Source organism: Cydia splendana, chromosome 16 (genome assembly GCF_910591565.1).
Source record: "Cydia splendana chromosome 16, ilCydSple1.2, whole genome shotgun sequence".
In the NCBI taxonomy this organism is placed as follows: Eukaryota; Metazoa; Arthropoda; class Insecta; order Lepidoptera; family Tortricidae; genus Cydia; species Cydia splendana.
Genome location: NC_085975.1, coordinates 12,567,597 through 12,585,717, shown reverse-complemented (window position 1 = coordinate 12,585,717; position 18,121 = coordinate 12,567,597). Strand labels below are relative to the sequence as shown.

Below are 18,121 nucleotides of genomic sequence, written 5' to 3'. Positions count from 1 at the left end.
TACACTTTGAGAATATCTGAAAACAAATCAACACAAGGAGCCATTTTGCAAATCCAGTAACATACCAGTAACTTTGTTATTACTTTTGACAGCGCGTGTCATGTGTCAACACAGAGTCGACACAAAGTCGAAACATTGCAACTACTTTGTGACTGCAATATTTCTCAGCCTTAAACCATATTTATACATCATAATTAACAAGTTTCGTAGTATGTAAAGCGTTATTTCTGTTATTTAAGTATAGTATACGCATCGAAGTACTAAAAATGCTTCAATAGTTATTTGTACAACAAGAGATCAAAGTTTGATATTTCTTCGAGTGCTTATTTTGAGTCCCGTGCAAGCGAAAGATTCTATAATAGATTCACGAGCGTAGCGAGTGAATCTAATTTAGAATCTTGAGCGTAGTAAGGGACTCATAAGCGCACGAGATGTAAATAACTTTGATCTCGTGTAGTACACAAAATTTTTCACCGGGGCAGTGAGAACATACCAATTAGACAACTTGAAAAATGTAATCCTTCTTCATCACTACCTATGCATCACTAACTCATGTTTTCTTAAGATATACAAACAATTAAGTTTAATTACCGCAATCGAACACAAAAACTAAAAGTAATAATAAATTTCAGTAAAATAATATGGAAATAATAAATATCAACTGACACTTCAATCTACAACTTTTTTTTTGTGAAAAAAAAAATTGTAAGATACGGTCCGAATTGCGGATACGTACTATTTGTCAACTATAGTAGAAATTCTTAAAAGTAAAATAATTAATTTTGCGTGATAATCTGTGTATTTTTTGAGTTCATTATTTTTATTGTACAATAAAATACCTAAAATATAGTATTTTATCAGTTTTTATCAAATCGTAAACTTTATTTTTATTAATTAATTATTAAGAATTCATACTCGTACGTGGTTTGGAACGATGCGTTCTGACGTTTTTCGGGGGTCTATTATAAACCGTTAATATACCGTTGAATGTCGCTTGAACTTTTTTTGTCTGTTTCTTTTTGCTAACAGTGTGAAAGGGACGGAGATAATAGAACCCAAGTATTTCGAACTTGTATTAGACGCCGCATGTTGAAATGACATTTGACTATAAAGGTGACTTGAATGTCATTTTGTCTCACTCAGTGAGCAAAATCGCATTTTGCTCACTGTTTTTAAGAAGCAAAGTACCCTTGTTCGAGCTGCTGAGGTGAAAATAATATAGTTATGAACACAGGCACTGAGAAGTAAACAATTTCATTTCCGGCTAAACTAAAACAATGTGGTGGCGCGTTGATTATATTACACTTAGTTTATCAAATCACTCGAGCAGTTTAATTCCCCATAATAATTTAAGTCCTATTGTAATATAAATGCAAACAATATATAATTACGTCTTGTAATCCGTTTTAGAGATGGCGTATTAATGTCACTTATTTTTATTTAAGTATTTTTCCATCTGACAGTTTCCATTTGACAGGAACAAAATGAACGAATGATTTTGGCATAAAGTAGTCGCAAACCCGAAACAATGTGTGCACACGGCGACCACACTTTATGTCACCCTTCCCCATTTCTGGTAACTGTGTCGACACGGCGACGACTCTGCGACTGGAATTGTGACCGAAACAGACGGTGTCGACACAAGATGTGTCAACACCGCGTCGTAACGGCGACTGGAAATGGTTGTATGGGCACGAATTTGGTATTTGTGTCATGTCAGACATATACAGCCTTACCACGCCTTACCACGAGTTTGACATCGTCATCATTAATATGCTATGTCTGAAAATGAAAGCCTCAATTTTTTTGTGAATAATTAGTTTATACCTACTAGTATATGTACCGATCTCGTACCATTTTTTATCGTTAATACACGGTCCGGGCAAATAAATGATAGAATACTTATAGGAATATTGTATAATGATCTAGCTCATAAAAACCAAACCTAATTAGCAAGGAAGCAGTTTATCTATGTCCCCCAAAATTTTTCGTAAAAGGTCTGCGCATCTGTGCGATTTGGTAGTTTTTACTGTCATTGGTCTTATCATTTTATTCTGATTGTTCTCATCCTCGTTCATTAAGAGTTTCTCCTCTTGCTCACTACTATCACTGGACAGCTTGTCCGTGTCCGTTTTGTCCGTGTTGTCACCAGTTTCCATTTCCACATGATTGACATCTTTGTGTCTGTCTCTCCCGTTGTACTGTGTGTCGTAGACTGGCGGTCGGCGGATACCTAGGAAAAATACATTGACGTATAATATCTAAGGACTGGCTTTACGGGCAATAAGAATGAGGCATGAATGGGGCCAGTACAGCGGTGTGACACCGTTACAACGCGATTGGTTGATGAGTATGCATCACGCGCGCGATTGGGCTCAACTACCTACTTAGTTGCGACCAATTAGACTGCACGATTGGCTCGAATTCTTAAGTGACACCACTCAACTAGTACCATTTTTAGTGCCCGTAAGGCCCGTCCTTAGATATTATACGTCAATGTAAAAAATACAACATGCTGTTTATAATTCATCTTCAGGACTGTTCTAACTGAAAGAAATACTACTTATGTCGGCTATACACTGCCTAGAGTAGGTACGTACGTAGACAGTTATGTTATTTGTAAATATGTGTGGTGTATGTACCACCAAGAAAATTTTGATAAAAAAATTGGCACATATTATTATAGGCAGACAGCCTACATCGTAAAATTTCCAGCATTTTTGGTGCAGCGGAGTGGTGTTAACGGAATTGGACAATTTCTTTTACTGCCAAACTAAGTTTTTAAATAAGTTTTTAAGTAATTTTTTTATTGTTTTTATTTTGTTGTAATATATTTAGCAAAAAAATAAATATACTATGTAAAACAAGTTACCTGCATACATTAATCTTCGGTACCCGCACTCGATTCTACCACCACGGGGCTGACACATGTTTGGCACAACATTAATATTGACGCCCACAGAATTATATGTACAAATCATTAAAAATGCAATGCATAACAAATGCAATGCAATTATAAACGCACTGGCGTCAAGTGTCATTGGAACTATTAAAGTTTGTCTGGATTATTTCTTTTTAAAACATTAAGTTGTCTCGTCTGTGCTTACTCGTACCAACTCATACTGATTGCTCGTCATGTTAGTACACGCCGTATACGGTTGATGTTAAATAAGTCAAAATATAGTCTTGTGAATACATTCGTTGTCCCTTTTGCACTTGTGAAATATTCATATATAATATGTTGTGATCTCTTTTGTTCGCTTCAAATCTCTTTAACGATTGGTTAAATCATATCTTTAGTTTGTACAACCATAATTAGGGCATAGGAGCGTTAGGACTAATAATCATTATGACAAAAAACATTAGGGAATGTAAAAATAGGAGAAAAATGATTGATGATGATGTAGAACTTGTGGACCAAAGTTGTAGTAGGTACTGGACTGTAGTTGGGTTTTACGGCATCTAATAATCGTATCAGTGATTTAACTAACTAAAAATGATTTAAAAAGTACACTAGCACTTAATAGTTTAATGCTTAATATTGCTAGTATAACAGTAAGTCTTAGAATCAAGTATATTCATTTGTTTTCTGTTCTGTTATCTAAACGGTTAACATTGTTTAATAGTGTTCGATTTTAACAATTAAATTTATCTCAGTTAGGAGTAACACTGGAAAAAATTGTGTGTAGGTAATCATTTAATCAATCTGGCTTTTTTATAATTTAATATTTTTAATTAATATTATTATTGGTTTATGCTGATTGCTGGATTAATTAAAATATCCATCAAGCGTGACCAGCAGGGACATGAAAAGCCACGATGTCAGTATACTTATGGTAAGTTATACGTATTGTTTCAAACATCGAAAAATCCCCATATAGCAAATTTCATCGATATCGTTAGAGCCGTTTCCGAGATCCCCGAAATATATATACATATAAATATACATATACCTATAATAAATAAATAAATAAACAAGAATTGCTTTAAAGGTATAAGATAAGCGTCAAATATTCGATGATAATGTTATTATTCCTATTGAAATAAGAAAGAAATATAATTGTAAATCTTTTCAAGGAAGAAACCCCTTCCCTATTAATACACAAATTTTTGTCACCCCTCATTAAGATAAATATAATTATCTAATATCCAGATTAATCCGCCATATTTTTCGAAATTCCTAGATGACTGTAACTCTAGCATACAGTGCCCCTATTGAATACGAGTATGTCTCCATCGAAGTCACCCCAAGTAAACCGGTCGAGAGACAAAATGGCGACGCCAATTCGGGAATCTGCTGCCAATCTGGCTCCCAGAGTTGTTGCCCGTACGACTACGACGACTCGTGTGAGACTGCAAGCAACAGAACCTTATGCGGTTACAATAAAAACCAAAAAAAATCTGATGAAATGGTATGCTTTTTGGTTAAGATTTTTTAGCTTTGACGTACTCACTTGATATTGAACAAACGTTGAAACTTATTAATCACACCAGAAAAATAACGAAAGGTCAATGAGTGAAATCATACAATTCTATCGATATATTTCCCTATGTTCCCTACTTACTTAGATTGTATTTTTATATTCATGTGAAAGTCACACTTAAAAACAAAGCTTATGCCATACATAGTTGTTTACATTTTACAGGGCGTGCATCCAAAAAAGATAACGAGAAAAATTAAGATTCAATGCGATATTATGAAGTTTTGCATACCTCTTCTTGAATTGCCTTCTTTTCAATTCGTTTGCTTTAATAACACTTTAGTTTTCGTGCACTATATAGAACTAGCGCCCTCTAAAAGGACCCCTATTCGACAAGCGACGTTTGACTTATCGTGTTAATCTCCCGTTGATGTAGGAAAAATCATAAGTTCACGAATACGTACGATGTCAAAATTTGACATTAGTAATCCACAGTTAGGTGACAACTAAACCAAACCGCACCACCCCGAGCTTAGAGTTGAGTTTTGGTTGTACCAAATGATATTATCCTACGTTGATGGAATCAACACTTGATAGAATCAACATGCAATAAAATCAACTGTTGATTTGACGTGGATGCGAAATCTGACAGTTGTACATGTCGAATTTGGCCCCAGGTTAAATACAAATAATTAACTGTAACTAATTACAAATGTTCTAATGCTAAAAAGCTACCTCTTTCAGGCAAGTGTAACCATATACGGTCTTCCTTGTCGAGTAAACGATGATCGTCTCGAGTGTGGATATAACGGGCCTTATATAATACCCGATCAAAGACCAATTTTTGTAAATAAAATTCTTGCAAACAACCCGGACTGCTGCAGTTGTTGTAACCAAGAAACTACTGAAGAAGTAACCAGCGAAGCAACAACAATTAACCCAGACTGCTGCAACTGTTGTAACCAAGAAACAACTAAAGAAGTAACTAGCGAAGCAACAACAAGTAACCCAGACTGCTGCAACTGTTGTAACCAAGAAACAACTAAAGAAGTAACTATTAGCGAAGCAACAACAAGTAACCCAGACTGCTGCAACTGTTGTAACCAAGAAACAACTAAAGAAGTGGAAACAACTAAGGCTTCTGTAGCTACTACCAAAGCCAGAGTTGAAACTACAACATCCACCACTACCACCACTAGCACCACTACCACTACTAGCACCACTACCACTACTACCACCACTACCCCAAAACCTGCCACTACCACCACCAAATATGGTATTTTATTTTTATTTTGTTGAGTATATAAGAGGATTGTATTGTAAATAAATTTGTAAGTCGGACTAAAGGATGACTCACGTTAGATCGGGCCGAGCCCCGGCCTAGACGTCCGACATGTCATTTTCTATGATGGCTGTTGGGTGATAATGTGGTACTTTTCATAGAAAACGAAGCGCCAGATGCTCCGGCCCGGTCTAGCGTGAGTCATCCTTGAAGGGACCAGTGTCAGAAAAATATAGTTTTAGTTGCTGACGGACAAGAGGACACATAACTTTGGGGCTGTCCATAAATTACGTCATCGGTTTTTGACCCCCCCCCCTAAAATCATGTTTCGAATGACCCCGTTTCCTCCTACGGCATGCTACCATCATCCGATGTCGAGACCCCCCCCCCCTAATTTGAAATGACGTAATTTATGAATAGCCCCTTTCTATATAAGTAATTGAAAAAGATATTAGCGTCGTAATTCCCGAAGGAATTAACTAATTTACATGCAGTTTTAAGTAATAGTAACATTAGTGACTGTTATCCATCGAAATGGTTCTTAGTTATAAAATACTGTATTTTCAGAAATAACTACCAAGTACAAGAAGTTGGCTTCTAAATCGACCAAGTTGATCATTACAACGACCAATCATCCACCGACAACAGCGACAACGACCAATCAGCCAGCGACAGCATGCGTGACCGTGGAGGACAGATGTGTCATCATTTATGACAGTCCTTGCATACCGGAATCACCTTGTCAGCAAGATTTGGGTGATGATAGCCGCGAATAAGAAGCAAGCATTGACGTTTATTAACTAGGCATAACCAGGGACCGGAACCGGTTACCTTAACCGGGGTTTTTCATAGGGTTATTTTAAAAGTGGTTATAAAAACCCCTACCATAACGGTAACCGTCTGATAAGGTAACACTTTGATTCGGTAACCGTATCAGATCGAGTTAACCTCGGTTACCGGTAACCGAAATAAAAACCCAGTCGATTCAGTTACCTCATAATAAGGTTTTGAACCAGTTCAAACGATTGTAATCTTTACGCACACTTAAATTGAACTTATTATTGAATAACCGTGGTTGGCATGGGCGGTCTATTAAGTCTCCAGCACAAACATGTTTTTTTGTCGGTAACTTCGCTTATTGTCAATTCAAACAATATTGTACTTTGAGTCCTTAAGCTAAAATTGAAAACATTATTGAGCGATTACAGTATTACTTTGGAGCGACAGCCGCAGCGCGGCCATTCCTTTGTTTATCTTTATACCTGTGTGTTCTTATTGTTTTTGTTCATTTCGGAGCAATTCTAGTTTGGAATTTTTAGAAAAGGGCTTGCTGCAAGTAAACACCATCCTATCCTAGCAATATCTGCTATTATTTAGTTATATTCTTAATGCTACTTAGATATTATTTTTCTATTTTCGGGTTCAAACTTGGTATGTACATACAGAGTAAAGACTGATTTAAGGAAATATTTTAACCTAACTAGTAATTTTACTGGTAGGTATAGTTTATCTTTAGATAGAGTGATTAAATAAATCACTTTGTGATAAAGATACATGCGTTAGCGGATTGTGGTAGTGTGGTAGATATTTAACCATTGTTGACAAATGACATAATAGGTAGTTATTATGGGCTTATTTTATAATAAGCAACTACTTTTAAACGTTTTCAGATGCGGTGAGTTGTGTCAGCTAAAAGTCGTAATTTACCTTGTTTTGCTTAATGCAGCGAGCAGAATATATATATATTATCTATAGCAGTGATAACCTTATTTTAATACTTCAAATATTTCATTAATACCAGAATTCATTATATTTATTGAGTATCTGTAACATTGGTACCTAGGTGAAATAATTTTGATTAAATTAAATAGATACATACTTAGTAAGCAGTGTTGGGCATTCAAGAATAAAATCATTATTTGAATAAGAATTCCTAAGAATAAAATCATGTTGATTTTATTTCCGTCAAAATTATTCCAATAATTTTGATCGGAAATAATAAACGTATGTGAACAAATTTAATAAGAATAATCTCATTCTTAATCAAGTAAATGTAAAAATGATTTTATATTCTTAATAATATTCCTGGATTAAAATGCAGTCTGGGTGCCGTATAGATAGAAGTAAATAATAATAGTTTCTTGTCTAATTTATACCTAATTTTATTACTTTAATTTACTGCCGCATAGTCTTTGTATTGGTCGATACCCGTATTGCTTTTAATGTGATAACTAAATCATCAGGTACAATTCAGCTGATCTGACCGGATGGTGGATAGCGAAACACTTCAATGGCTCACTGTGCCTAATTTAATGTAAAAAATAAAATACCGGCCAAGTGCGAGTCGGACTCGCGCAGGAAGGGTTCTGTACCATTGCGCAAAAAACAGCAAAGGAATCACGTTTGTTGTATGGGAGCCCAACTTATATATTTATAATATTCTGTTTTTAGTATTTGTTGTAATAGCGGCAACAGCAATACATAATCTGTGAAAATGTCAACTGCCTAGCTATCACGGTTCATGAGATACAGCCTAGTGACAGACAGACGGACAACCGAGTCTTAGTAATAGGATCCCGTTTTTACCCTTTGGGTACGGAACCCTAAAAAAGGTGTTTTTAAAGGTACCGTAAACCGGGGTTACTTTGATCAATTTTAGAGTTTGGCACCATTTTTTGACTTTCCTAATATAGGTAAAAATATGAAATAAAAATATAATAATCGGTTTTTTCTCTTCTTTCCGCCTGCCAAATAAAAAAAAATTAGGACTTATATTTTTTTCGGAAATAAATAAAAACAACGCGATCAAAGTTATATTGAGAATGGGGTTACTTTGAAACCACAATTTTTTTTGCTGACAATCTAAAGTAGCCCCCCAAAAAGCCCATAAAAAATTAAAAAATAAAAATCCGTTAAGTACTTTTTAAGTTATTTATATTTTTAAGGTGTGGGGTTACTTTGATAACATACCAAATGATACAAATTAATAACTTTAAGCGCTTATTATATTATCTACTATAAATAACGTAGGATTATAACTTATTATCTCACTTAGCAACTGATTTTTGAATTGCAAGCTTTACGGTTTCAGTAAATTTGGTCTGGGCACCCGGGTTTTTGATATGTTGCCTTTATACTTAATGTGTAAAGTTGTATAAAAAAAATTGTATGCTTTCGATGCGGCACGAATACATTTTGTGCCCGCCACTATGTGTGCGAGTGCATCATTGAGTTGTTCTTCTTGGTATTTTTTGTAGTCTCGTTACCCGATATTTTTTTTGTAATCTCTGGCATTGTTTTTATAAAAAAAAATGCATATTTAATAATAGTAGAATTAATTAATACCCTGGTGGTGGTGGGCTGGTGGCCTTACGCACGTATAATAAAATCCCTAAAGCAAAGACGCAGGATTAAATATAGCCAATTTCCACCCAGAAAGTTAATTCCATACAATAGAAACGGGTAAAAGAATGCTTAAAATCAGATAAGCAGTTCCGGAGATCAACATTTACATACAAACTTATAATTCTACAACCTCTACCTCTTCCACTGACTCAAACGATACCTATTTATTATTGAAAAAGATACATAAAAAAATCATAAGTTGCCAAAATAATTCATGGTGTTACTTTAATATTTTGATCAATTTCACCACGTATAAGTGATCAAAGACACCCCGACCCATGGATTCCCCAGTTATGTGCTCATGTGTAGGTTGTTGAATACAGGTATTTTTTTATAAACTCACGAATAAACACTGATTAACCTAAGACACTATAAAATTACATGTATTTAATTATTGACACAAATACAGTTTAAGTTTTTCAAGCAATAAAACCAGGAAGAAATGCGTACCCGCCATTAATTTTTTTTTTCAAGACGAAATAGTAATATTACACTCGCGTCCGGTTACTGGGCGGTGAAGCAACTATCAGTGTTGCCAATAAAGAAAAAATAACTGCGAAGGTATTTTCCAACTCGTCAAAACTAGCACTTTAGTAGCGGAGGGAAGTCGTTATCAAAGTCGACCCGCAAATCAAAGTAACCCCGGTTTACGGTATGATAAGGAATAGCTCGATATGGTGTATTCCTATTTCTCTCCGCCGGGCACAGATGGGAATAGGCATTAGTATGTAGTTTCAGTGTCCGAGTTACTACCGAGACTCATTGTGTTTTTAAAAGTTCAGCTGATATTTAAAATTTGAATTCATTATTAGACGGAAATCAATAGGTATTAATATCGTTTCACACACCGCCTACCGCACGTGTCTCAAATCAAATGCTGTCAAAAAATTCACCACGCCACGACTAAATCTTATTGTTATTGCCAATGAGTAATAAATGACGGTCTCAAGTGGAAACACGCCAAATAATACAATACAATAATTCATGCTGCGATCTGCGACTTTCTGCAAATCTAGTGATAAGCGTAGGACTCTTTTCTTACCTGCTGTAATTTGCTATCTCATTCACTTTCCGTATGTGTGAAAGAGATAGCATACGTAAGACCTCAAGGCTGATAAGAATAATAAACAAAATACATACTTAATTGGCAAAAGAATATACATTGAACCATCATAATTATAATTTCGCAGTTTACTTTTTATGTAGCTTCATTATCAAATTATCATCACCGTTTCGAAAGCTCCTAAAAAAATGTACCTACCTATCTATCACAATCACAACTTTTACGCTAAAAAAAATTCAAATCAATCCGACCATTGAAAAGAGGAGTGAAATTTATTTTACAAATTATATACATTGTACTACAAAAGTTAACTTAATTCAGAATAACATTCTAATTGAATATAATGCAGAAAGTCGCAGGTCGCAGTATGAATAACTCTGTCACTGAAACCACATACTAAACAATACATGAAATGAATGAAATTAACGAAATAAACACAATAAATACAATAAACAAAATAATCAAAATAAATAAATAATATTAATCAAATGAATATTATTAATAAAATAAATTGCATTAATAAAATGAATATCATTGATAAAATAAATAACATTTATAAAATAAATATTATTAATAAAATAAATAACATGAATGAAATAAATGAATTATAGTAAATAAATAAACAAAAAAGTAAAAAAAACAAAATTAAGAAAGTTAACAATTCATAAAACAACTATTTTTTTTAGTATTCTACTGACGGAACATCACTAAATACGGATGTTGCAAACGTATAAGCAACCGATAATAAAGGTTACCATAACCGAATAAAAACCTGTTAAAAACCCCTAACAAAAACCCTATCGCGATGGGGTTTTGAATTAACTCGGTTAAAGGTTAAGGTTACCGTTTCAATAAGCTTACCATTACAATCAGGTAACAGTATGATAGGGTTACCGAATGATACGGTAACCGAATCGATTGGGTTACCGAATGGATAGGATTAAGCGTAAAGAGGGGTTTTCCGGTCCTTGGGCATAACTATTAAATTAAAATGTTTGAAAAACCCCTACGTTATATGCCAAAAATATCATTTCATGCCATAAATGCCTTACATCATTTTGGAAAAGAGCGAATAATCTTTAAACTGCTGGACCGATTTCTATCAAACATAGCTAAGAACCACCGCAAGAAAACTCACTTTCACGTAAGAAAGACCACATCGAAATCGGTCCATCCATTGGAGAGCTACGATGCCACAGACAGATAGACAGACAGACCCCTCTATTTGCGTCGGGGGACTCGGGGGTTAAAAACTATACTAATGTAGGCTCCCCTTTGATTGGCCCGTACGATCTATTCTAACATAGCATCACCAGTGGTCATTTGTCCTACAAAATGGGGGCTACCCTATCCTCCTAAAACCCAGCTATACAAGAAAAAATCCAAAATTTGCCCGTGAAATTTGAATTCTGTAGTGTAGAAAATAAAGTTGAGGAAATAAATTTAACTAAACAAAAGAAATCCAACTCTTTTCCAATTGAACATGATTAAAATTTTATCGAACTGCAAGTAGGACTGTGTACATATAAATCTGTATTCATGTTTTAGCAAACAATTAGTATAAATTTGCTATTAATTAGTATAGCAATAATAAATCTTGGATATAAATGTTTATTTTAAACTGCATGCGCAAGACAAATAAAATAACAAACTTGTTGTGCAAATACCTGGAATATATGAAAGCTACATAAATTGCTGTATTTTCTAATGCTTCTTTTATTGTTAATTGAAAAATAATTATAGGTTATAATTTTCTTTTTAATTATTATTTGTGGTTACATATATTTTAAAATGTTAACATGTGGTAGCAATTATTGTCTCTTTCGAAGAAATTCCCTTGTGTACCGATATAATGGAACATAGAATTGTATGTCGATTGCAAAATTGCATGCCTCACTAATATATACTGAAATGCCGCTTGCTGGATTTAATAGCTTTGAGAATTTAATTGAAATACAACTTAAACGGAAATTAAATAAAAACCACATCACCATGTCATCCGTCAGTATATTTATGGTAAGTACCTATAACAAAACTTGTACTCTTTGATTTGCTATTCCCCAACCCATTCCAAACCCAGCTTCTTGTAGTGTAATGCTACATCTGAATTCACATTCCTACCATTTTGGGAGATGTGGATTACTTTATTTTATTTTATTTTCAGATGACCGTGGCTTTAACCTACAGTGCTCCCTTTGAAAATATCACAGTTTCCGTGAATTCTACGATTAGTTCCACTTTGAGTGACTCTTCAACTCCGGACAAACCTATCCTTCGAAATCTGGAAGAAAATACTCCAGGGAAGTGCTGCACTGATCCGTCAAAAAAGTGTTGCCCGTATGATTATGATGTCAATAAATGTGAAAGCATAGACAGTAGGAAGTTGTGTGGCTACAACAAGAACCAGAAGAAACCTGATAGCGTTCCAGTTCACGTTACTAAGATGGGTCTGGATTGTCGGGTTGTAGAGGAACGTGTTGAGTGTGGATATGAGAAAGGAACTGACATTCTTAATCCGGAAGCTAATACTAAACCTCAATAAATTTCGTATCTGTAGAAATAGTCACTATATTCAGTGCAGTGCAAAAATTGCAAACATTATTATAATATTTATAACCATTAACAATTATTTTAGCTAGATTTAGTAATGTAGGTACTACCTATCTGTAGGCTTTCAAACTCTCAAAACACTTAGTTTTGTTGGACTATACCGGCAAATATGTAAGCGTATCATTATTTATACATTTATACAAATAACTATGTAACACATTGATTATATATACTAAGAGCCATAAAGATGCCCATGTTTTGTAGACATGCACAATTAAACAAGTTATAATAGTAAGCTTCTAAAATAAGTGTTTTATAATTACTTTTTCCAGTTGCCTTCTTATCAATAGTGAGTTGGCGAGACATGAAAGGCCGCCATATCACTATATTTATGGTACAATGCATTTTTATTAATGACTTTACAAACCAAATTCTTTCAATTACTTACGAGTTATCCTCAGTCAGTCTCGACTCAACATTGCCAGTGTATTTTTCCAGGCGTCTCAGTCTCAGCTGCTCGTTGAATCGTGGTTATTTGCCGGTATATCGAGGCATATGGCTATCACATCATTAGACATTAACCTTTTCATTTTTGGCCTTCTTGAAACTTAATATATTCTAATACCCAAAACCACTCGGTGAAGTTTTCTTAAACTTTTTTTTAGATGAGCATGACTCTTGCATATAGTGCTCCAACCAGGAACTTTATGGCTACAGTGAACGTCTCTAATACGAGTTCTACGACCTACTCTCCTACAACTACTTCGGACTTGCCTCAAGGACTCACACCAGGCAGACATAATCTTCGCAGTGAAACAGACAACACGCCTGGAAGATGCTGTTCCTCTGACTTATCAAAGAGGTGCTGTCCTTATGACTACGATAACAACAAATGTGAGATCTCTGACAACAGGACATTGTGTGGTTACAATAAAAATCAGGAAAAACCAACAGTTATTGAAACGACTACAGTTAAGTATGGTCTTATTTGTTGGCTTGTAAATGATCGCTTAGAGTGTGGATATGATAAAGGATCTCCTGTTACTGACCAGTCTACACAAGAACTCACGACTAGAAAACCAGTAATTTCTACGACTGTAACTACAGAAAAGATTACCTCTAAAGCTACGATAAAAACGAGCACCGAAACAACAACGAAAACTAGCATTACCACGACTAAACGTACAACTGAAACTCCAGAAAAAATCACCAGCACTACGCCTAAACCCAAAACTGAGACTACACGACAATCCACTGCTACAAGACAAACTGCTGTTGAAGAACCCACTACTCAAACTGCTGTCGAAGAACCCACTACTCAAACTGCTGTCAATATCCCAGGGAACTGTTGTTCTTCAAATTTTTCAAAAAGTTGCTGCCCCTACGACTATGATGATAGCAAATGTGATATTTTCGACAACAGGACGGTGTGTGGTTACAATAAAAACAAGAAAAAACCTAACGATAATGAAGCGACCAAGCAATTTACTAAGCAAGGGCTAAATTGTCAAGACAGAGACGAGCGAGTGGAGTGTGAATATAATAAACGATCTGACATTACCGATAGTTTTACTCCTTCAACTAAATCACACTCATATAAGCTTCTAGACCGAAAGAAACGAAAAACTAAACGAATTCAAGAAACTACTTCAAAAGTTACAAAAGCAAATACCACGACAGTTACGACAGAAATTAAAACAACAACAACACAACGCGTAAAGGCAAAGAGAACAACAACACAACGCGTAACGCCGAAGAGAACAACAGGACGCCGCACAACCATTGAGTGTGTGGAGATTCACTCGAAGAAGGCTTGTCGCGTTATTCGTCTCGATGAAGAATTAAATTATGACTAAACATATTGTGCCAATGAAAGAAATGTTTGTGAATTCGTACACACTTTACACACAGTAGTACCACCTAACTACCTACCTATTTTATGTGGTATGACGATATGTATTATGTATGTAGGTGTTCCATATAGAAGTTCTAAGAATATCATGTGAAAATTTATTTAATAAACAAGAGTATGTCGGGTCACGCTCAGTGTAGGGTTCTGTAGTTGCCAATCCGTCACAACATACCTTGAACGGGTGCTATTAGTAAGGATTATTTTCATGTACATAACAATGAAAAGGGAGTATATATCTTCACAGCGCTTCGTACGTCTTTTTACTATGAAGGGAAGACTTTTTGAGATAACTCAAAAACGGCTTAACTTCGCTATAGTTTTTCATTGAATGTTTTTATTGAGAATTATATTCACGATTTTTTTAATTTTTTGAAGTCATGGTTCAATAGTTTAGGGGCCCCCACAATTTTTATTTCATTCAGAGCAATTATTTTCGAAAATATTCTCTTTATCTAAAATGGTTTATTGAATACCCCTGTTGCTAGATTAAAATAAACGATACTACGTTAGGTACTCTACCAAAAAAATTTATAAGTACTTTTAACGTTTTGTTTTCTAAAGGATATGGTACCTATATATTGCCTACCAACCAAAGTATAAATAAATAGTCTCATGTTCTTTACGGCTACCGTAAAATGGGGTCAGTAGGGATTGCGAGGAGAGTCGGGTTATGAATTGGGAGAGAAGGGATGACGGGGGGGTGAGATGGTTTTTAAAGGCTACTGCTACCTAAATAATGTATTTTTATTACAAATGGAGCTATAGTAATATTTATAATAAAAAAAGTCGATTCAACAACGTTTCAATATCACCTTTTGTATGAAATCCCATCTCACCCCAACTACGAGGGACTACGGGACTAAGGAGGGATTTTGTGTTTATCGTTAAAGTTATGAAATGGAACTACCTAAAATCATAAAAAAACTAAAATACAAACGGCCGGAACATTTATTAATAAAATTAAGTTTGCATAAAATGTTATCGAGGTTTGAATGTCAGTTTTGTCCCTACCCATTTTACGGTACCTATTATAATAGAATTTTTTTGTTGACATTCCTACCTATAAATAAAATACCTATATCAATCAATTTCAATTATATTTTCTTCTTACTTTACGACTCTCTAGTAAATTTAATTGATAAACTTAGATTAACCCATCGATATAGCCATGCACGTCACTTTACTCTTGGTAAGTTACTATAACTTTCGATCATGATCAATGTAACCCGGTTTTTCGGAGGCAAAACGCACCAGTGTTAGTGGTTAATTAAATATAGAGTCAAGTGTTAATTGAAATAACTCATCTTCCATATTACTCGTAATTTAGTGTTCCTTTATTACCTATTTTTCAAACCTCTTTGATTGATTCATTATTAAAATTCTAAATATCTGACATCAGACATTGACTCTAGGCATTCTGATAATAATTAAAATTGCATCGAATAATAAATCAATAATTCAGTTTATTTTTTTAACGACATCGACTTATAGTCAATTTCACTTGTCGCACTTTTTAAACGTCAAACCAAATTGGACCCGTCAAACCGGAGTATGATGATCAACCATACCTGATGACTTCTCACCAATAGCCCGAGTAGACCTACAGTGACAGTGTCTTATACCATTCATTGATGAGATTAAAATATTCCCTATTGATGATTAGATTAGGTGATTTATGAGATATTTTATTGTCATATATGTTTTATTGTTGTATAAAGTGTCATTCTATGGAACTTGCTAACTATGTAAACAAACTGCCATATTGAAATTGTCTCTGAATGATGAATTTACTAGTGACTTTTGTTTACATAGTTAGCAAGTTCCATAAAATGACACTTTAATATACTTCGCACTCATCACAACCAGTTATACTTACCCATTTTCGATAAATGTTATATTTTTAGATCTGTGCCGCACTGGTAAACTGCCTGCCCTGTAAGAAACGTATAGCAGACGAATTCCAATCAGCAAGGCGTAATGAAAATGAGGGATATCGTTACTATTTCCACACTACTACAACTGCAAGTCCCAGGTCTACAAGAAGTCCAATTACTATTAAGACAATAACACCTAGAGGAAAGATTTGCGCCCCCTATGAATTCAACGAAACGATTTGCGAGTATGTTGGGGATAGAGAGTTATGTGGATTCAATAAGAATCCTGAGGTGGTGCAAAGTAAATCTAACTCAAAAGCGCGGTACTTATCTAATGGCTGTTGGCTTAGAAAAGGCCGTGTCGAATGCGGGTATAAGGAACCATTTGACACTATACGCCGACCGCCTATAGTATACCCAAATTTGTTTCGTCAGGAAGACGATCAAAGCACCGTTCATGCGATTTTAAATGGAAAAAAATTGGTTATCGTGACAAGTACTACAACAACTACTACTACCACAGAGGCACCGACTACAATCTATCAGGAATGTGTAGAGATTCATTCACGAATTGTTTGTCGTACTACTCGTGAGAGAGTTGTAGTATAATATTTGTTATAAGTTAAGTATTTTGAGATAAAACCTTGCTTAAAAATACTACGACTACGTTACATTAGTTTGTGCTGCTTTCCCCCCATTACCAGAAATTAGTCACTCTACATTTTACTCAAAAGGGCCGGGAAATGTTGTTAACTTGTTATGCGTGTATGCTCGAGTTTTTGTCTTAGGTCCGCAAATAGCACTTGACAGGTTTTAATTATTTTAAGTATATGTGGTTTAATTATTTTAAGTATATGTGTTTTAATTATTTTAAGTATATGTGTTTTAATTATTTTAAGTATATGTGTTTAAATTATTTTAAGTATATGACGAGATTCTAAGATATCATTTCAGATAGTTTAAAGCTTTACTTGACCTACTGCGGATCAGAAATGAAATTAGCATAATTTCCACCGTAGATCAGGAGCTCACGCTAAGGTCACGTAAATCATAGTTTTCATTGACTCATTAAATAATTGTCGTTAGATGAGCCAGACGACCTTTAGTTACACTATTTGTAATATAAACGGATGAAGTACAATAAAAACTTATTGTCTTTATTGTTTTACTCATTGGGTCAATGGGTCAAAAATCAAAGGCACAAGACTTTTAAATTTTTAATATCTATTCAATAAATACTACCTAACTTATTAAAGCCTCTTATTGTTATGACTAAGTTAATACTTGAACCCTTTATTTATAGTTTTTTGACGGCCGTTGCCAGTAATGGTCTCATAGTTCCAATATCAGCATTATCCTCCTAAGGCCCAAGGTTCTACCTATAGTACTTATTCGGTTCGATGAAATTTAAATCATATTCAATTGGAACAGAGTCGCATTTCTTTTGTTTAGTTCAATTTTAAACAAAACCAAAATCAACTCTATTCCCTGCACTAAAGGTTCAAATCAGTGGCAAATTCTAGATTTTTCATTTGTATGGCTGGGCCTTAGGAGGTTATTTGTATTGGGAGCATTACTGAGAACGGCACATCAGTTACCAGTTTTCTTGTAATC

At 34.7% G+C, this 18,121-nt stretch overlaps 2 protein-coding genes across 2 annotated transcripts; both read left to right on the top strand.

Annotated features, from left to right (window-relative positions):
- The first annotated feature begins 3,735 nt into the window (after positions 1–3,735).
- On the top strand, positions 3,736–6,508 carry LOC134797893 (integumentary mucin C.1-like). The gene is made up of 4 exons (XM_063770242.1): positions 3,736–3,836; positions 4,185–4,412; positions 5,166–5,697; positions 6,271–6,508. Exons 1-4 carry the CDS (start codon positions 3,807–3,809, stop codon positions 6,477–6,479), a joined length of 999 nt encoding a protein of 332 aa, XP_063626312.1. The 5' UTR covers positions 3,736–3,806; the 3' UTR covers positions 6,480–6,508.
- A 6,326-nt stretch (positions 6,509–12,834) lies between these two features.
- Positions 12,835–17,848, top strand: LOC134798300 (mucin-5AC-like). The gene is made up of 3 exons (XM_063770696.1): positions 12,835–13,115; positions 13,387–15,822; positions 16,538–17,848. The coding sequence occupies exons 1-2, from the start codon at positions 13,086–13,088 to the stop codon at positions 14,575–14,577; spliced, it is 1,221 nt and encodes a 406-aa protein (XP_063626766.1). The 5' UTR covers positions 12,835–13,085; the 3' UTR covers positions 14,578–15,822; positions 16,538–17,848.
- The last annotated feature ends 273 nt before the right edge of the window (positions 17,849–18,121 follow it).